A 22,805-nucleotide genomic window follows, 5' to 3' on the forward strand; every position below is an offset into this window, starting at 1 on the left:
AAATCTCTTATAAACAAGACTGACCTGGCCTAGAGGGCATAAAAAACAGGTTTTATAAATGCATAAAACAACAACAAACAGTAGTAGTCGCACACTATAGTTAAAAGCACAAATTACTTACAAAATAAACATAAAAACACGCAATAGTTGAAAAAAAAATTATTTGGTAAAAACTATCTAAAAACAAGTACAGTGCCCAATAGAAACAGCTTCTCGATCTTTTAAAATGGCCCAAAATTCCCCCAAAGGGATGCGTTCAGGTAGCGTCAGATCCTTTTGTAACTAATTCCATGACCATGGAGCAGCAAAATCTGAAGGCTTTTTTTTACCGAGACTTGTGTTGGCTCGAGGCACCAACACAAAAATAATATCCTGTGACCGCAAACTGTAGCTGACTGGTGTCTCTACACATAAAATAACATAACTAAGGGGGAACAAGACCAAGAAGCGATTTATAAATAAAAACCATACTTGCCATACAGAGATGGACAGTTTTCTCTAGGATACATAGTGCAATGGTGGGCAAGGTTGCCACAAGCAGTGATAAAACGCAGGGCGTAAGGGTCATAAAGAGCAAGTCTCCATAATCCAGTTAAGGCATACAAGTGGTCAGAATGCAGCATTTCCTAACTTGTAAGCAAAAACAGGATTGGTTTCTAAAATTTAATTTTAAGTTTAGACACAAGCTATTCTATGTGTGGTTTAAAAGACAAGTTCTCATCGATGGCAATATGTTGTGACCATTTCATTCCCTGAAAGACTTCTGTGTTTTCCAGACTAAATCGCACACTGGATAACATCTTGGAGAAGCGTCTTGCTCTGCAAGGCGAAATTACGATCCGTTTGAGAACCAGAACGGACTACTTGAACCATCGGAATGTGTTTGCTCGCCCTCACTATAACAATCCTTATCCACAACTTGGCTTTGTCTGCATTGGCAGGTGTGGTAGTAGCCTTACCAGGTCTCTGTAGTAGTTGGAGCTGGAGCACTGCTGTGTGATGCCCATACAGAAACAGGACAGGCAGCCATCTTTGTTTTGCTGGCTCAGATGGAAGGTTCCGGGCTTGCATGTGGCGCAGGATGGACTTTCAGCATTCATCTGTAATATAGTGCGGATGTGATCTCCGTCGAGGTGATGCATTTTAAGCCACTTGTGAAATAACAAAAAAACTATTTAAAAAAAAGGAATGCACGACAAATATCAGGCCGATATGAGGACGTCACACCGATAAGCATAACCAGTGCCTCCATGAAAATGCCCCCCTCTACCTCAAAGAACTCCACACCCCCAAATCCTCCACACGACCCCTCCGCTCCGGACAGGCTAACCTCCTCCAACCTCCGAGGACAAAGCTACGAACAATGGGAGACCGGGCTTTCTGCTCCGCCGCTCCCAGTCTGTGGAACGCTCTCCCTGACCACCTGAGGGCACCACAGACTGTGGATGCTTTTGAAAAAGGCTTAAAAACCTTTTGAACGCTCTCCCTGACCACCTGAGGGCACCACAGACTGTGGATGCTTTTAAAAAAGGCTTAAAAACACTTCTTTTTTTTTTTAAAAAAAGCCTTTTTTTTTTAGATATATGCATACTAGTTCTAGCTACAAGGCTGTTATAGTTTTTTATTTTTTTATTTTTTTAATAGACTGTAGCACTTAGAGGTTGTTTACTCAATGTAAAGTGCTTTTTACAAATAAAATCTATTATTATTATTTAAAAAAATAAATAGCTGTTATTATTATTATTATTTTTAATCCCAATGATGTGGGTTAGGGTTAGCAAAACAAGCGCTCATTGTAAACATAGAAATTTGTATATATATAATCAGCCAATGTACGCTAGGCGCCAACATGGCGGCCATCTTTGTGGGGGCCAATTACCCATTTCAGGCATTGCATTACAATGCACTGTTATTGAAAATAAATCATAGCTTGCTTATTTCTCAATCGATTTGCAATCGGTTTCCTTTATTGGCAACGTACAAACATGTGCTATTAATAAACGACATTATAATATATTTTTAAAAAAAGATTGTTCCCAGAGTTTCAAACATACGGCATATTTTGTCTTCGCTTCAAATGGACTACTCTGACTCTTTGCCCCTACTAGCTTAGGCACGCAGCTAACCGTGGCATGACATATTGGTAACAGTCATGGACTTCTTCACGTTTTCGGGAGGAAGACATTTTGTGTGCTATTTGCACTAAACGTTCGGCAAACATTCCGCGAAGAGAGTACAAAAAAAAAACGTGCCTAGCGCATCAAACCTTATCAGCCACCTGAAACGGCAGCATCGCTATGACGGGGTTTTAAAAAGCCTAGAAAGACGCATGTTAACAAAGAATACGTGCCAGGGCCAGCCAAAAAGGTGTGCACAAACTACACATTAAAACAAATAATACCGTAAATTCCAGACTATTAGCCGCCACTTTTTTCTACGCTTTGAACGCTGCGGCTTATAAAACTGTGTGGCTAATTTATGGATGTGTCTTTGCTGACGGCCCTAATGTAAATAGTTTACATTAAACACATGCAAGGACATCAATATGGTGTGTTATTGTTTGTACGTTGGCGCCATCTTTTGGACGAGTTGGCACAGATGAATGTGAATTCCTTCTGTTTAAAACTTCGAACCGGAAGTAGAAGTTCCATTCCGTCTTTTAGCCGTCCATAGCGTCTACTCGTACAGATTCTTCATTCATCACTCCAAGCAATGTTTGCAAGTTTTACAATATAACTAAAACAATTCTTACTTACTAAACCGTCCCATGTGTGATGCCTGTCTTTCATGCATAGTTGCATGTGCTATCGTAATGTAATCAATCTAGCGTTGTTTGCATTAGCTAATATGTTACAATGTTTGCAAGTGTCTGTTTGTCTACTCTTGGTGCTGAGGTGTCCTTCCAATTAGTGCTTTCAACCGGAAGTAGAAGTGCCGTTCCGTCTTTTAGCCGTCCATAGCACATTCAACACTCCAAGCAACGTTTGTAAGTTTTACAATATAACTAAAACAATTCTTACTTGCTAAACCGTCCCATGTGTGATGTCCGTCGGAGTGTTTTCATGCATAGTGCTATCGTAATGTAATCAAGCTGGCCTTGTTAGCATTAGCGAATACGCTAACTTACAACCACATTCTTTTTGTATTGTTTCAGTTCCACAAATTCCTCAGTAAATTCACCAAAAATGTCACCGTGGAGTTATTGAGTATGTTTAGGCGATTGGAGGGCTAGCTTGCGCAGCTAGTGGGTCCATGACGACGACTTCTGTTTTGTTTGATCAGCCGTTTTGCTGCCGTGTTACGGACACCGTTTGGAAACAATTAATGTATGTAAATAAACATTTACTAAATATTTCTGTCAATAACTCATTTCACAACGTATATATCTGAACTTTCCTCCAGAAGGTCTTATCTTTTTCCATGTGATGTCAGATGAAACAAAAATCGAGGTGTTTGGCCACAAAACCCAGTTTTAATCCAAGGAACACCAAGCATACCGTCAAGCATGGTGGTGGTAGTATTATACTTTGGGCCTGTTTTGCTGGCAATGGAACTGGTGCTTTACAGAGAGTAAATGGGACAATGAAAAAGGAGGATTACCTCCAAATTCTTCAGGACAACCTAAAATCATCAACCTGGAGGTTGGGTCTTGGGCGGAGTTGGGTGTTCCAACAGGACAATGACCCCAAACACACGTCAAAAGTGGTAAAGGAATGGCTAACTCAGGCTAGAATTAAGGTTTTAGAATGGCCTTCCCAAAGTCCTGACTTAAATGTGTGGACAATGCTGAAGAAACAAGTCCATGTCAGAAAACCAACACATTTAGCTGAACTGCACCAATTTTGTCAAGAGGAGTGGTCAACAATTCAACCAGAAGCTTGCCAGAAGCTTGTGGATGGCTACCAAAAGCGCCTTATTGCAGTGAAACTTGCCAAGGGACATGTAACCAAATATTAACATTGCTGTTAGAGATGTCCGATCATGGCTTTTTTGCCGATATCCGATATTGTCCAACTCTTAATTACCGATTCCGATATCAACCGATACCGATATGCACAGTCGTGGAATTAACACATTATTATGCCTAATTTTGTTGTGATGCCCCGCTGGATGCATTAAACAATGTAACAAGGTTTTCCAAAATAAACTAACTCAAGTTATGGAAAAAAGTGCCAACATGTGAAGTGAAGTGAATTATATTTATATAGCGCTTTTTCTCTAGTGACTCAAAGCGCTTTTACATAGTGAAACCCAATATCTAAGTTACATTTAAAGCAGTGTGGGTGGCACTGGGAGCAGGTGGGTAAAGTGTCTAGCCCAAGGACACAACGGCAGTGACTAGGATGGCGGAAGCGGGGATCGAACCAGGAACCCTCAAGTTCCTGGCACGGCCACTCTACCAACCGAGCTATACCGCACTGCCATAGTTATTATTGAAGTCACAAAGTGCTTTTTTTTTTTTTAACAAGCCTCAAAACAGCAGCTTGGAATTTGGGACATGCTCTCCCTGAGAGAGCATGAGGAGGTTGAGGTGGGCGGGGGGGTTGGTAGGGGTCAGCGAGGGGTGTATATTGTAGCGTCCCGGAAGAGTTAGTGCTGCAAGGGGTTCTGGGTATTTGTTCTGTTGTGTTTATGTTGTGTTACGGTGCGGATGTTCTCCTGAAATGTGTTTGTCATTCTTGTTTGGTGTGGGTTCGCAGTGTGGCGTATATTTGTAACAGTGTTAAAGTTGTTTATACGGTCACCCTCAGTGTGACCTGTATGGCTGTTGACCAAGTATGCGTTGCATTCACTAGTGTGTGAAAAGCCGTAGATATTACGTCATTGGGCTGGCACGCCCATATACTGCATATTTCAGTTTTATTATAAAAAACAAAGTTGTCTTTGACAGGAAAGGCTTTTTTTTTTAACTTAATATCAACCTGAACAGCCATTTGAGACACTTGTGATTTAGGGCTATATAAATAAACATTGATTGATTGATTGATTGATTGATTGATTGAAGTTGATATACTGTACAGTAAGCGTTAAATACATTTAAAAAAAAAAGTTTTAACTTTTTTTTAACAAATTTTTACATTTTAATAATTGAGACCCTTAAGCCCTAAAGGTAAAAAAAATTTTTTTTAAAATCCATATATTTTGTTATGGTTTTGAAAATGAAAAATATCAAATTGGTCCCCGCATGCTTTAATTTTCCCGTGAGCGGCACTCGGTGGAAAAGGTTTGGACACCCCTGGGCTAATATATGGATTTGTTTTTCTAAAATTTAGAAATCTGGAAAACACGGCAGATATAAATTGTTGGTATCGGACCGAAAAACAATATCGTGCATCCCTACCAAACAACAAAAAAAAACATGTCATGATTACTTTGCAGCGACAAGCTCCGCCATTGCAGCCTTCACTTCCTCTCGGGTCACAGTTGTAGCAGTTACCTAGCAACAGTAGAAGTTGTCTTGTTATATATACATAATATAAGGATGTATTGTGCAGGAATATCCTTCCGTGTCCAAGCACGGCATGTACCGTTGACTTCGTTGCCAGCAGTGCACTTCTGTCCATGTAACGGGTTGCCGTTGTATCCTGGCGCACACCTGGGTCGACAAAAAAAAAAAAAGAGGACAAAGTGAACCCAAACAACACCAACAGATGCCAGTCACTTCCTGAACAGCGCATTCTTACGCTATTCAGCTCAGGAAGACAATAAGTCACATTTTGAAGTAAGCGTTTCCATTAAGTAGCTCTCCCAAAAAGCTTTTTTGATTGCATGCCACAGAGACGCATAAAGCACAGCAACAGAAAAAAGGCGTTCAATATCTCTCCGATGAAGCGAGTACACCCCTCACAATTCTTTTTATTCTTATTACTTGACATCCCCTCGAGGGACACTGCTGCAGGGAGGAAACTCGGATTATAACAGAGCGGCGTCGCTTCACTGTCCTCTGAAAGTACAAAACCAGTGAAGTTGGCACGTTGTGTAAATGGTAAATAAAAACAGAATACAATGATTTGCAAATCCTTTTCAACCTATATTCAATTGAATAGACGGCAAAGACGAGATATTTAATGTTCGAACTGAACTTTTTTTTTTTTTTTTTGTGCAAATAATCATTAATTTAGAATTTAATGGCAGCAACACATTGCAAAAAAGTTGTCACAGGGGCATTTTTACCACTGTGTTACATGGCCTTTCCTTTTAACAACACTCAGTAAACGTTTGGGAACTGAGGAGACACATTTTTGAAGCTTTTCAGGTGGAAGTCTTTCCCATTCTTGCTTGATGTACAGCTTAAGAAGTTCAACAGTCCGGGGTATTTTAGGCTTCATAATGCGCCACACATTTTCAATGGGAGACAGGTCTGGACTACAGGCAGGCCAGTCTAGTACCTGCACTCTTTTACTATGAAGCCACGCTGTTGTAACACGTGGCTTGGCATTGTCTTGCTGAAATAAGCAGGGGCGTCCATGATAACGTTGCTTGGATGGCAACATAATGTTGCTCCAAAACCTGTATGTACCTTTCAGCATTTATGGTGCCTGCACAGATGTGTAAGTTACCCATGCCTTGGGCATTAATACACCCCCATACCATCACAGATGCTGGCTTTTGAACTTTGCGCCTAGAACAATCCGGATGGTTCTTTTCCTCTTTGTTCCGGAAGACACGACGTCCACAGTTTTCAAAAAAAATTTGAAATGTGGACTCGTCAGACCACAAAACACTTTTCCACTTTGCATCAGTCCATCTTAGATGATTTCGTACCCAGCGAAGCCGGCGGCGTTTCTGGGTGTTGTTGATAAATGGCTTTGGCTTTGCATCGTAGAGTTTTAACTTGCACTTGCAGATGTAGCGACAAACTGTAGTTACTGACAGTGGTTTTCTGAAGTGTTCCTGTGCCCATGTGGTGATATCCTTTACACACTGATGTCGCTTTTTGATGCAGTACCGCCTGAGAGGATCCAAGGTCCGTGATATCATCGCTTACGTGCAGTGATTTCTCCAGATATTCTGAACCTTTTGATGATATTAGAGACCGTAGAGGGTGAAATCCCTAAATTCCTTGCAATAGCTCGTTGAGAAATGTTGTTCTTAAACTGTTTAAAAATTTGCTCACGCATTTGCTCACAAAGTGGGGAACCTCGCCCCGTCCTTGTTTGTGAATGACTGAGCATTGCATGGAAGTTGCTTTTATACCCAATCATGGCACCCACCTGTTCCCAATTAGCCTGTTCACCTGTGGGATGTTCCAAATAAGTGTTTGATGAGCATTCCTCAACTTTCTCAGTCTTTTTTGCCACTTGTGCCAGCTTTTTTGAAACATGTTGCAGGCATCAAATTCTAAATGAGCTAATATTTGCAAAAAATAACACAGTTTTCCAGTTGGAACATTAAGTATCTTGTATTTGCAATCTATTCAATTGAATATACGTTGAAAAGGATTTGCAAATCATTGTATTCTGTTTTTATTTACCTTTTACACAACGTGCCAACTTCACTGGTTTTGGGGTTTGTAAGTCAACACACAATATTGTCCAGTTATTAAAGTACACCTCAGTCAGTGGGTCCAGAGTAGAAATATTCAGATTTTTCAAAGAGACATTTGTTATCCTGGCACTGCCTTAATGTTCTCCGATGGACCAGGTGCTCGGGCGATGGTGGAGACATCTACATCATCAGCATCGCCTTCACTTTCAAAGCACTTGTCATCTTGTTGATTTGGGCCAAATATAAAATCCTTTTTTTTCCCTCTGAAACCGACATTTTTGTTTATGATTTATTGGTAAAAAAATAAATAATGTCATCTGGGTATTTGTTATGACAAGGCTAAAGACATACATTTAAAAACAAATCTTTGTGTCTTTATGTATTATTTGTATCAATATTTCAGCCTTGTCTGAATAAATTATGCCTTTTTGCTTAATTTAAAAAACAAATTTAATTTTGATTCCTACAATGTGCTATTTCAGCTTTGTCTGAATAAATTATGCCTTTTTGCTTTATTCTTTACATGTTATGTTGTTTTTTATTTAAGTTCTACAATGTGCTATTTCAGCTTTGTCTGAAAAAATGATGCTTTTGCTTTATTTCTTAAATTTTGTAATGTTTTTGTTTTTTTTTTTATTCATATAATGTGCAATTTTATCTTTGTCTGTTAAATTATGCCTTTTTGCTTGATGTTTTACATGTTATGTTGTTTTTAATTCCTACAATGTGCTATTTCAGCTTTGTCTGAATAAATTATGCTTTTGTAATTTAGTTTTTACATTTATTATTGTTTTATTTTTTATTTTGATTCCTACAATGTGCAATTTCAGCTTTGTTTGAATAGATAATGCCTTTTTGCTTTATTTTTACATGGTTTTATTTCATTCCTACAATGCCTACAATGTGCTATTTTCGCTTTGTCTGATTAAAATGTGCCTTTTTGCTTTATTTTTTAAATTAAATTCATACAATGTGCTATTTCAGCTTTGTCTGAATAAAATATGCCTTTTTGCCTTATTTTAATTTAATTCCCACAATGTACTATTTCAGCTTTGTCTGAATAAATTATGCCTTTTTGCTTTATTTAATTTTTGTTTTATTTCATTCATACAATGTGCTATTTCAGCTTTGTCTGAATAAAATATGCGTTTTTGCTTTGTTTTAAAAAATTGTTATTTAATTCCTACAATGTAATATTTCAGCTTTGTCTGAATAAATTATGCCTTTTTGCTTTATTTAATTATTTTTTTTACTTCATTCCTATAATGTGCTATTTCAGCGTTGTTTGAATAAATTATGCCTTTTTGTTTGATTTTTTAAATGTTTTATGTTGTTGTTTTTTGTATTTAATTCGTACAATGTGCTATTCCAGCTTTGTCTAAATGAATTATGCCTTTTTGCTTTATTTAAAAATAAAAAAATTCCTATAATGTGCTATGTGTACGGAGCCCCTAAAGGGACATGGAGGGAAAAAAATGTTTTGCGAGCTCTCGCAAAAGTTTTTTTTCCTATATCAGTGAACCGGAAGTAAAACAGACACAGCGATAGTGAACCGGAAGTGAAACAGACAAAGCGATGGAGGAGCCTACCCATCATCCATGGGAGAAGTTTATTGATTTCTATTTTAGTATTGGCCTAACATATAAAGACATCAAATCGTATTATGGTCCCACAACAGAGCACAGATGATGGGTAGGCTCCCGCATGCTCCCGCTCCTCCATCGCTGTGTCTGTTCCACTTCCGGTTCACTGACATAGGAAGAAAAACTTTTGCGAGAGCTCGCAAAACATCCATGTCCCTTTAGGGGCTCCGTATATGTGGGCCTATAAAAAAGCTGCATACCACAAATGGCCCCCAGGCCCCACTTTAAACACCACCAGTTCACTTCTTTGACCAGGAGGACAGAAGAGTGTCTCTGAGTTGTGTCTAGTTCTTAGCACTTATAGAAGTGAAAAAAGTTGGGTTGCTTCTGGAGGTTTGTTGCATTTACTTGTAGATGGACTACATTACCCAGAAGTCTCAGCGATAGCGACACCTGAAATATAGACGATAGGGCTAGTGGAGATACAAGCAGGTACTTGTATCCTGCAGAGTTATAAATAATAAGTTCATGTGTTGCGGAATCAAAACACAAACATAACATTCTGCACGCTTTGCACACACACACACCCTCTGGGCTTGTGGAGGCGGATCTCTGCTCATATAGCAAATACTTCACCTTTAGTGACCGCTTTTATTTGAAAGTTGGAATTCTGGCTGCGTGTTATTCTCTGGCAAAGCAGGTGTGTATGAGGTGTGTTGTGACGCGGACTTACGATGTATTCACCACCCTTCCATTCTCATTTGTTTATGAGCAAGGCAGAACCCGGAAGCGCCAAATCCTCATTTAGGACGGGAAGTATCATGTGTCTCGGCAGACTGGAGAGCATGCTTGCAGGGAGGAGGAGCTTCTTTTAATATCGATGTTTTATATATATATATATATATATATATATATATATATATATATATATATATATATATATATATATATATATATATATATATATATATATATATATATATATATATATATATATATATACCGTATATATATATATATATATATATATATATATATATATATATACCGTATATATAAATATATATATATATATATATATATATATATATATATATATATATATATATATATATATATATATATATATATATATATACATTTAAACTGTATCTATACATTTTAAATGTGTATACATATACATATACACACATATACATATTTATACATATACATATGTATACATACATATATAAAGATGTACATATATATGCATACATGTATATATACATATACACTTAAACTGTATACATACATATACATATTTATACATACAGTATATATACATGTAAAAATATACACATATACATTTATACATATATACATATCTAGATATACATATAAGTATATATACATACATACATAAAGATGTACATATACATGTATACATACATATACATATATACATACATATATAAAGATGTAAATATACATGTATACATACATATATAAATATGTACATACATACATATATACATACATGTATATACTGTATACAAATTTATACATATACACAAATACATATTTATACATATACAGTATACATATTTATACATATACATATATATATATATATGTATATATGTATATATATACATATACACATATATATATATATATATATATATATATATATATATATATATATATATATATATATATATATATATATATATATATATATATATATATATATTTATACATATACATATATATACATAAAATATATCCATCCATCCATCCATCCATCCATCCATTTTCTACCGCTTGTCCCTTTTGGGGTCACGGGGGGTGCTGGAGCCTATCTCAGCTGCATTCGGGCGGAAGGCGGGGTACACCCTGGACAAGTCGCCACCTCAAAATATATATACATACATTTGTACATATACATGTATACATACATATATACATACATATTACATACATATATACATACAAATAAACATACATACATACATACATATACACATACATACATACATACATACATACATACACACACACACACACGTGTATATATATATATATATATATATATATATATATATATATATATATATATATATATATATATATATATATATATATACACACTACTGTTCAAAAGTTTGGGGTCACCCAAACAATTTTGTGGAATAGCCTTTATTTCTAAGAACAAGAATAGACTGTCGAGTTTCAGATGAAAGTTCTCTTTTTCTGGCCATTTTGAGCGTTTAATTGACCCCACAAATGTGATGCTCCAGAAACTCAATCTGCTCAAAGGAAGGTCAGTTTTGTAGCTTCTGTAACGAGCTAAACTGTTTTCAGATGTGTGAACATGAATGCACAAGGGTTTTCTAATCATCAATTAGCGTTCTGAGCCAATGAGCAAACAAATTGTACCATTAGAACACTGGAGTGATAGTTGCTGGAAATGGGCTTCTATACACCTATGTAGATATTGCACCATAAAGCAGACATTTGCAGCTAGAATAGTCATTTACCACATTAGCAATATATAGAGTGTATTTCTTTAAAGTTAAGACTAGTTTAAAGTTATCTTCATTGAAAAGTACAGTGCTTTTCCTTCAAAAATAAGGACATTTCAATGTGACCCCAAACTTTTGAGCGGTAGTGTATATATACATATATATATATTTATTTATTTTTAAATGTATTTATTTTTTTATTTACTTGCCATTTATACAGACAACAATTGCTGTAATGAGTTATTTCCAGGGGATAGTGAAACTATACTGCTATACAAGTTGTACACTGACTGTCGTAGCTTAAAAAGATACAGTGATAAAAATGGTTGATGGAGATGTGAGGGGGTTATTCATGATTGTGAGATATTTCATCTAGAGTACAGCAGCAGCACAGCAAAGAAGACGCACAACACTCAAAGGAAGCGAAACGAAGAGGAATACTGGGCAAGTAAAATCTGAGGTTGCAGAACAAGATGCTAAGCTAAGACAGAGAGTGAGCTCGACAACATTCTGCCAGCAGCAAAGCACTACCACCAGAGGAATAGCCGGTCCAAGTACAAACTACGCAGGTTGTCTTACCTCACCTGTTCTACGGCAGCTCCGACGGTCAACAGTCAACAACGCCCTTCCATGTTTGGAAACTATTTTGAAATTCTGAGACACCCAAGTTCCCCAAGTATTGACCAGTTGTTCGACCGGATTAATGACACCAATCTGACAACTGCAACTACTGCAGCATGTCAGGATATGTTGCTCCATGCCAGTGCAGTAGTCCAGTCAAGAGTCCAGTTCTACATCAAAACTGACTGGAAAGTATTAATTGTGTCATTTTTGGTGAACCCCAAACTAGTCATTCTTCGATGAGCAACAGACATATTTGGAAAGGTGTCAAACACATTAAGGCGTCCATACAAACCTATCGGAACAATTCTGAATCCAGATCACATGTTCAGTAGTACCACTGACAGAAGTCAGCCTTCAAACGAGAATTAACTCCATGTGCTGTGTTTAAACGCACAGCAACAATTAGGTTATCATCCGGAGACCAGATGTCTCTACTTCTTCTAGCAATTTCATTGATTGAATTTGATCGTTCTTGGTGTTTGGTTTTAAAGGCCTACTGAAAGCCACTACTACCGACCACGCAGTCTGATAGTTTATATATCAATGATGAAATCTTAACATTGCAACACATGCCAATGCAGCCGGGTTAACTTATAAAGTGCAATTTTAAATTTCCCGCGAAATATCCGGCTGAAAACGTCTCGGTATGATGACGTTTGCGCGTGACGTCACGGGTTGAAGCAGACATTTTGGACTAGCACGGTGGCCAGCTTAAGTCGTCTGTTTTCACCACATAATTCCACAGTATTTTGGACATCTGTGTTGGTGAATCTTTTGCAATTTGTTTAATGGACAATGAAGACAGCAAAGAAGAAAGCTGTAGGTGGGATCGGTGTATTAGCGGCTGGCTGCAGCAACACAACCAGGAGGACTTTGAGTCGGATAGCAGACGCGCTATCCGACGCTAGCCGCCGGCCGCATCGATGATCGGGTGAAGTCCTTCGTCGTGCCGTCGATCGCTGGAACGCAGGTGAGCACGGGTGTTGATGAGCAGATTAGGGCTGGCGTAGGTGGATAGCTAATGTTTTTAGCATAGCTCTGTGAGGTCCCGTAGCTAAGTTAGCTTCAATGGCGTCGTTAGCAACAGCATTGTTCAGCTTCGCCAGGCTAGAAAGCATTAACCGTGTAGTTACAGGTCCAGGGTTTAATAGTATTATTGATCTTCTGTCTATCCTTCCAGTCAGGGGCTTATTTCTTTTGTTTCTATCTGCAGTTAAGCCCGATGCTATCACGTTAGCTCCGTAGCTAAAGTGCTTCACTGATGTATTGTCGTGGAGATAAAAGTCACTGTGAATGTCCATTTCGCGTTCTCGACTCTCATTTTCAAGAGGATATAGTATCCGAGGTGGTTTAAAATACAAATCTGTGATCCACAATAGAAAAAGGAGAAAGTGTGGAATCCAATGAGCCTTTGTGCCTAAGTTACGGTCAGAGCGAAAAAAGAAAGTCCTGCACTGCACTGTAGTCCTTCACTCTCACGTTCCTCATCCACAAATCTTTCATCCTCGCTCAAATTAATGGGGTAATCGTCGCTTTCTCGGTCCGAATCGCTCTCGCTGCTGGTGTAAACAATGGGGAAATGTGAGGAGCCCTTCAGCCTGCGACGTCACGCTACTTACGGTACAGGCAAGGCTTTTTTTTATCAGCGACCAAAAGTTGCGAACTCTATCGTCGATGTTCTCTACTAAATCCTTTCAGCAAAAATATGGCAATATCGCAAAATGATCAAGTATGACACATAGAATGGATCTGCTATCCCCGTTTAAATAAAACAAATTCATTTCAGTAGGCCTTTAAACGCACGGCAACAATTAGGTTATCATCCGGAGACCAAATGTCTCTACTTCTTCTAGCAATTTCATTGATTGAATTTGATCGTTGTTGATGTTTGGTTTTAATGTGACACAGGAACGCATACATCGAGTCGTTGTACCTTTATTTTAAGATCTAAAATCACCCTCAATATATAAACACAGTAGGCTACATGCCGGCATGAAACTAACAAATAAAGTCACTGACAAGCATGACCTTTTAAAAATTAACTAACCAAGAAATGGGAAACAGGTGCAAAGCTTGAGGTAGTAAAGTTATCAAAAAAACAAAACAAAAAAAACCAGGTACTAACGCTAGGATGTTTCTTCATAGCAGGATTTCTGTGCAACAGACAAAACAACTTGGGAATATTTATGAATCGGATGTAAACTCGTAAAACAAAACAGTGTCATGTCATCAAGCCCTTCATCAAGTTCCATACGTATGATAATATGCAACATAAATATCGATACAAAAGAGAAGAAGTCAATCACACGCACTACTCGTCGGGGATAATGCGTATAGGGATGGCCAGCCTTCCCAGAACAACATGGAGAGAACCGTCGTTATGCTTCTTCTGCTTTGCGGACGTGTGCTCTCCTTTCAACAGCTTCAGTAGCTCCAAAAGTTCAGATCTAGTATTTGTCTTGTCTTTCTGTCGAGTTTTCTTTCCGGCTTTCGTCACAGGTTTAGCTTTAGCTTTTGCTCTGGACGAGGGCTTTTTTGCAGACCACTTCTTTGCGGTCTTGGATGCTTTTGTCCGAGCGTGCTTCACAGTGGATTTTGTCGGGGTGTTCGGCTTCTTTTTGGTTCTAGGCGGATCGAGTCTACCTTTTGTTGTTGTGTTGAGCTTTTTTGCATGAGTCGCCTTGGTTAACGTTGCTTTTGTCGATGTTTTCCGTTTCTTTGCCACAGTGACTTTGGCTGCAGGGGAAGTCGATGTTGTTCTTGTTGCGTTAAGTCCGATCTTTGCGCTCACAACCTCAGCAGGATTCTCCGTTGGAACTGCAGCCTTGCCTCTCCTTTGGCCATTGTTTTTGAGTGGTTCATCAGCTCGAAATGTCTTTTCACGCACGCGGTTAGTTGGGGTTCTTGCAGGGCGCTGTGTGTGAGACGGTGGCTCCAGTTGAAATTTAGTAATGGCTGCCTCGTCTGGAACTTGCTTTGATCGTGTGGGGTTTGATTGAGAAATATGAGGTCTAGTCTTCTCGGGCTGCGCTGTAGCAGTGGGCTTACTCGTAAATTGCGATCGAGCTTCACTGTTAACATTTCCCTTTACCTTTCGTGTCGAATGAGAGATGTGACTTTTGGACGGAGACGTGGCAAGCTTTGTGTTGTGTTTCTGCGGTTCAGCAGAGGACGCCACTTTGACATTTTTATCTTTCCGGGGTGAGCTGGGTGGTTTACTACGGCGGAGATTTGGAGTAGGTATGCTTTTTGGTACAGTGGCCTGACGGACGAGTGGTCTCTTTGTTGGTGTTCTTTTGCCCGCAGGCTGTGGTGTGGAGTACATTGGCGGTACAAGCACGGTGCTAAGCGAAGGCAGGCCCAACCTTTCCTTCGAAGAACGGGTAGTGTGTCTTGTACGCTTCAACTTGTTCATCTCCTGAGCCAGGGCTGTAAAGCCATCGATCAGGATCTCCAGCCTTCCCTCCAGTCTGTTCAAACGTTCCTCCATGTCTGTGTAGCCCTTTTCCAGCTCACCGACCTTCTTGGTCTTTTCCGCTGTGGACTCGAAAGCAATAAGTTTCTTCAACTGAGAGCTGAGAAGACTCTGTTGGTCCTCCATTCTAATGATGCTCTCCCTCATATCGAGGGTGTTGCTTTCTAGCATACTGAGACGCTGGTTGAACATGTTCAGATGACTCCGGAGCAGGTGCTGAAAGCTTGAGTGCCTAATATCCTGGTCAGGCATGAAGCGTGGTGGGAGTCTAATGGAGGACCTATTGGGAGCGACTGAAACAACGGCCACAATTTTTGGAACAGAAACGGTGGTGCGGCGGTGAGCAGGAGTAGAAAGTATTTTCCTGCCAGGGAGGACAGTTGTTTGCGCAGTGGTGTCAGGCCATTGGTAGTCATCACTATCTCCGCTTCCAGAGGGTATTATTATTTTATCCAAGCTGTAATTCAATACAGCTTCAGCTCCACATCCCAAAGGTAGATGGCCATGTAGCATCTTCTCTTGGAAAGGGTCCCCACAACTGTCTGCAGATGGCATCTCCTCTCTTAATGTCAAAACAGGACAATGAGCATTGTTGCCGGTTTACAAATGTTTGAATATCAAATCGTTCGACAGTTTCCACCAAAGTCTCCCTGTCATCTTTGCCGCCAAAGCCACAAAGATTTGTTTTTTCAGCCAGACAGGTGTCCTCATAAATGCCTCAGCTACATTTATGTTCGAGACCCAGACAGAGATCACGAGAGCCAACAAAGCCTTTGAATGTATGCGACCAGCATAGCACAAAGCTGAAGCAGAAAGCAGCAACCTTTGCCAAGACGTACAAAACAAAGTCCACAAACCAAACAGAAGACATAAAGCACTAGCCTACTTGCACAAACTATTGTTCAACATGTAATACCATCAAGGTCAGCCGCAAAAAGGATAAGTGATCCTTTATAAAGATGCGTCTATCCCAGGACTAATGAGATTGAAGTGAGTTTGTATTCAAGATATCGACAAGCAGAGTTTCAAGCTCATTGGAGAATGAGTCCTCCATTCCTCCACGCCTGACGTTCGACCCTCTGCGTAGAAACCCGCACTACTAAAGTGAACCACCAACATGCGTACGTCCCTTTCTAGTTACCAATGGTTTAGGGCTGGGCGATTATAGCAAAAGGCAAAATCAAGGTTATTGGACCTTCCAACTTGATTTCGGTTGATGGACGATAAGAAATATTACCGTATTTTCCGGACCATAAGGCACACTTAAAATCTTTTTTTTTCCTCAAACCTCAACAGTGCGCCTTATAACCCGCTGTGCCTGATGTAAGGAATAAGTTTGGTTGAGCTTACCCACCTCAAAGCAATTTCATTTGGTACATGGTGTAATGATAAGTGTGACCAGTAGATGGCAGTCAAACATAAGCGATAAGTATAGGCTGTGCCGTTTGATGTGCTTCAACATACAAGTATTATTATGGTGTGTGTATAAGGTAAGGCATATTATCTGGCGTTTTGTTTGACTATATTAGGCAAAAGCAACTTTTCTTACCTTCTGGTACCTGCTGATCTGTATTTGGGATCTGTATAAATCCTTAAAATTTGCCCGTGTCCGCTTTTGTAGTTTGTGTCAAAGCCGCAGTCGATAAGTTTCTTCTTTTTCTTTATCTTCTTGTTATGGGACATTCATCCTCCGCTGTTGCTATTTCTAAATGAAAGTAGTGTAAAGTTCTTACTTATATCCGTCAGTAAACTCGTCATGAAAGCGCTAAAACATACCGGTGTAGTGAGTTTACATTATTCACCCGAGAAACTTTAATTAATAGAGTTCTGGTCGGACGGTTTTTCACGGGACACATTACGGGTGTTGTTGTTTCCGGATGAGGAGATGCTGCTCCGTTATTGATTGAAGTAAAGTCTGAATGTCATTAAAACAGTTCGCTCCCTCTTTTGACACTTCTTCCACTCCCGTCCTTGCACGCTACACCGCTACAACAAAGATGACGGGGAGAAAACGCTGCCGAAGGTGAGCCACGTAAATAAGACCGCCCACAAAACGGTGCATCCTGAAGCGACTGTCAGAAAGCGGCTTGAAGATGATCTGTAAAACTAAATCTATGCAACATTTTGACCAAAGAACAACCATTACATGTTATGTACACCACAAGGAAGTGTTTTGCATTTAGAAAGAAAAAATAATAGTATGACTTCTTTAATGCGCCTTAGAATCCGGTGCACCTAATATATGAAAAAAGATCAAAAACAGACCATTCATCGGCAGTGCGCCTTGTAATGCGGTGCGTCCTATAGTCCGGAAAATACGGTACTCTACTTTTTGGTCGACCTCATCCTTATTGTAGCCAAAATGTGTCCAAAATGTTTCCCTGCTGTTCAGGGGATTTCAGGATTCCCTGAAGAACAAGGAAACCTGCAAAACAGGCTTGTTGGGATGAAATAGCCTCTGTGTTTTATATTATATGTATAATAATATCATATAATTGGATTTCAAGACTACGTGAAAGTTTGACTACTGCTTTGTTTACTTCGGTGACGACCTTCTTAAAGTTTGTAATCAATCAGAAATATTAGGCAGCTAAAATGCGGCAAACAATGTATAAGTGTTAACATAATGCACTCTAACGGATTGAAATAGGTGAAATTTAGATTTATTTTTTTTATGGTGTTTGGACGTTTTTAATAACATCCGCAAAGTTCAGTGTGTTATGTGTGACCATGTGTGTTGACCATTATGTTAGTTGCATTTGTATTATTTTTTTGCACCATGACTAGGGAAGGTTGTTTGGATTGTGTCATATAAGTATATGCTGTGATGATAGTCCAAAATGGGTCATTGATCTTATTTTCTCACATTGTCCACGAGATGGCAAGCAAATATGTAACAGTCAGACACCACCTGGTATTTGTGATTAATTTCAAAGCACAATGCTTTGCTTACCTCATGTTGTCAAATTGACTTAGCCTGTAGACCGTAGTTTGGACATCCCTGCTCTAAATGTTTTGGATTATTTTTGGATGAATCGCCCAGCCCTACAATGGATGCTAGTGCCAGCCTCTATTACCATTGCCTGCCGGCCCACCAGTAACCCCACACCCCAAATGGCCCTGAGCAGAAGATGTAGAGGGAAAAGGAGCGTAGGGAAGAGCATGGCGTACCTCTCGCAGCGTCTGCCGGTGTATCCAGAAGGACAGCTGTCACAGGTTGGCTGACCATCGGATTCCAGATGACAGGTCGGGGAGAATCTGTTCAAACAGTTTGTGAGTAAGAACTTTGTGCGCTTTCTTTAAACAACCTTTCATCACAAGTGATGATGGTGACACTACAGGGTGTGATGATGTTTTAGATATTTTCATGGAAGTAAACATGGCTCTAATTCTAGTAGGTCTGAATCCTGCTGCAATTCTGGGAAAACATTTTGGCTCTCGCAGTTTGTGGGTACTTGCTTTGGCGAGCGTTTGGGCGAACAGTCGGAGCCAGGAGTTGTGGAACACTGCTGACGTGAGTTCTAAAAAATCTTCTTTTCCACTGTTTTCTGCTTTTTCCTCCAATATTTCATCTAGCGACCATCTAATTTATTTTTGATGACGTAATGCTTGGATTTTACTGACGTTACCTCTGGCTCGCCGTCAAGCTAGCTCGGTTCTCAATGGGTACTTGGCGCCATTTTGTCATGGCCCGGGCGCACACCACCCCAGCTACAGCAGGTGGCTGCATTCAATCGGCTCAATCAGCAATCTACACAACTGTCGCTGATGAGCTTCCGTGACTTCTTAAGCCAGTGCAAACTGGCGTTCCGGGCCAGAACGTAGCGATCTGTTCGAGTACAGTAAGCCAACTCATCAAGCTCTATGCACACACTCTCTTTGTGTTTTCTCCCCCTCTGTGTTCATTTGTCTCGTGTTCCCTTGTCGTCTTCCAGCAGCCTTTCTCCATTTCCGCGTCACGAGTTGTGTGTCTCGTCTCCCCGTATTCCCTCTGGTTCCCTAGCTGCCGCTTGGATCTCGACCTCCCGCCTGAACACGGACTTTGACGCCTCGCCTCTGCCCTTGACCTCACACCTACCCACAGACCTCCGAGTCTGCCTTGCCCCCTCTGGGAATTCCGCACCTTGCTCAACACTACCGGTAACACACAACAGCTAATCTCTACACATAGTCACACACCACACACATTTTGGATGAGTATACACACTTAATTTCTTATTTATATATATTGTGTATATATATATACATATATATATATATATATATATATATATATATATATATATATATATATATATATATATATATATATATATATAAATAAATATAGAGCTAAACGACGTCCCTGCTGTCTTCTTCCCCTGTACACACGTAACACATTTAGCTTTTCGCAAAGAAAACATGCCCTATGCTTGTGTCGTTTTTAGGCCGTACGAATCTTTAAAATCGCGGAAAGGATAAAAGATTCTTTCGAAAACCTCGAAAGGTAATAAAAAAAAAAAATGGCAGAAGACTGCGAGAAAATCGGAATTGTATCGTTCGCATCGACATGAAAAAAGCAGATACATGTCGCAGATGGGTGAAAATAATCGGAGTTGACCTGCAGTGTGAACATCCTCTTAGTAGACAAAGCACTGTTGTTGAGGTATCATTCAAAGTCAATGAGGTTCTTTCCGAGAGATATGACCAATCTCACCTCCCAGCAGGCAAAAGACATTTATACAACGTTGATTATACGTCATTTAGAACTGACTGTGAAACAACGTTGCAAAATAGTTGTATTTGTAGAGTGAGACAACGTTGATGTCCAATGTTGGATCCACATTGTTGGTTGGGACTAAATTTCAATGTCAAATCAACGTCACAACCTGACATTGATTAAACATAGTCAAAAAGTACACTGTTTCACGTTGTATTTGTGTTGCAGAATATTGGTTGTGAGATGACCAAATTTCAATGGTCAAATCAACGTCACAACCTGACATTGATGAAACGTCGTCAAAAAGTATGTTGTTTCAACGTTGAACTTGTGTTGTAGAATATTGGTTGGGAAATTACCCAAAATTCAATTTCAAATCAACATCAGAACCCAACATTGATTAAACGTAGTCAAGAAACATGTAGTTTCAACGTTGTATTTGTGTTGTAGAATATTGGTTGGGAAATGACCAAATTTCAATGGTCAAATCAACGTCAGAACCTGATGTTGAATAAACATTGTCAAAAATAATGTTGTTTAAATGTTGTATTAGTGTTGTAGAATATTGGTTGGGAAATGACCCAAAATTCAATGTCAAATCAACATCAGAACCCAACACTGATTAAACGTCGTCAAGAAGAATGTAGTTTCACCGTTGTATTTGTGTTGTAGAATATTTGTTGGGAAATGACCAAATTTCGATGGTCAAATAAACGTCAGAACCTGATGTTGATTAAACATTGTCAAAAATAATGTTGTTTCAATGTTGTATTTATGTTGTAGAATATTGGTTGGAAAATGACCAAAATTCAATGGTCAAATCAACGTCAGAACCCAACATTGAATAAACGTTGTAAAAAGGCATGTTGTTTTAACGTTGTATTTGTGTTTTAGAATATTGGTTGGGAAATGACACAATTTCAATGGTCAAATCAACGTCAGAAACTGATGTTGAATAAACATTGTCAAAAATAATGTTGTTTCAATGTTGTATTAGTGTTGTAAAATATTGGTTGGAAAATGACCAAAATTCAATGGTCAAATCAACGTCAGAACCCAACATTGATTAAACGTTGTAAAAAGGCATGATGTTTCAACGTTGTATTTGTGTTGTGGAATAATGGTTTGGAAATGACCAAATATCAATGGTCAAATCAACCTGACATTGAATAAACATTGTCAAAAAGCATGTTGTTTCAACGTTGTATTTGTGTTGTAGAATATTGGTTGGGAAATGACCAAATTTCAATGGTCAAATCAACGTCAGAACCTGATGTTGAATAAACATTGTCAAAAATAATGTTTTTTCAATGTTGAATTAGTAATGTAAAATATTGGTTGGAAAATGACCAAAATTCAATGGTCAAATCAACGTCAGAACCCAACATTGATTAAACGTTGTAAAAAGGCATGATGTTTCAACGTTGTATTTGTGTTGTGGAATAATGGTTTGGAAATGACCAAATATCAATGGTCAAATCAACATCACAACCTGACATTGAATAAACATTGTCAAAAAGCATGTTGTTTCAACGTTGTATTTGTGTTGTGGAATAATGGTTGGGAAATGACCAAATATCAATGGTCAAATCAACATCACAACCTGACATTGAATAAACATTGTCAAAAAGCATGTTGTTTCAACGTTGTATTTGTGTTGTAGAATATTGGTTGGGAAATGACAAAATTTCAATGGTCAAATCAACGTCAGAACCCAACATTGATTAAACATCGTCAAAAAGCTTGTTTTTTCAACGTTGTATTTGTGTTGTAGAATATTGGTTGGGAAATGACCTAAAATTCAATGTCAAATCAACGTCACAACCTGACATTGATTAACCGTTGTCAAAAAGCATGTTGTTTCAACGTTGTATTTGTGTTGTAGAATATTGGTTGGAAAATGACCAAATATCAATGGTCAAATCAACCTGACATTGAATAAACATTGTCAAAAAGCATGTTGTTTCAACGTTGTATTTGTGTTGTAGAATATTGGTTGGGAAATGACCAAATTCCAATGGTCAAATCAACGTCAGAACCTGATGTTGAATAAACATTGTCAAAAATAATGTTTTTTCAATGTTGAATTAGTAATGTAAAATATTGGTTGGAAAATGACCAAAATTCAATGGTCAAATCAACGTCAGAACCCAACATTGATTAAACGTTCTAAAAAAGCATGTTGTTTCAACGTTGTATTTGTATTGTGAAATAATGTTTGGGAAATGACCAAATCGCAATGGTCAAATAAACATCACAACCTGACATTGAATAAACATTGTCAAAAAGCATGTTGTTTCAATGTTGAATTAGTGTTGTAAAATATTGGTTGGAAAATGACCAAAATTCAATGGTCAAATCAACATCAGAACCCAACATTGAATAAACGTTGTAAAAAAGCATGTTGTTTCAACGTTGTATTTGTGTTG

At 38.7% G+C, this 22,805-nt stretch overlaps 1 protein-coding gene across 1 annotated transcript in view; it reads right to left on the minus strand.

Annotated features, from left to right (window-relative positions):
• Positions 1-22,805, minus strand: part of hspg2 (heparan sulfate proteoglycan 2) — a 337,691-nt gene that overhangs the window by 134,542 nt on the left and 180,344 nt on the right. The window contains exons 30-33 of the mRNA XM_062052774.1: positions 18,849-18,935; positions 5,529-5,596; positions 5,373-5,437; positions 960-1,100 (exon numbers count right to left, since the gene is read on the minus strand). Of these exons, the coding sequence (XP_061908758.1) occupies positions 960-1,100; positions 5,373-5,437; positions 5,529-5,596; positions 18,849-18,935 (361 nt within the window). The remainder of the gene's footprint in view (positions 1-959; positions 1,101-5,372; positions 5,438-5,528; positions 5,597-18,848; positions 18,936-22,805) is intronic.

This window comes from Entelurus aequoreus, linkage group LG07, assembly GCF_033978785.1.
Source record: "Entelurus aequoreus isolate RoL-2023_Sb linkage group LG07, RoL_Eaeq_v1.1, whole genome shotgun sequence".
NCBI classification, from domain to species: Eukaryota; Metazoa; Chordata; class Actinopteri; order Syngnathiformes; family Syngnathidae; genus Entelurus; species Entelurus aequoreus.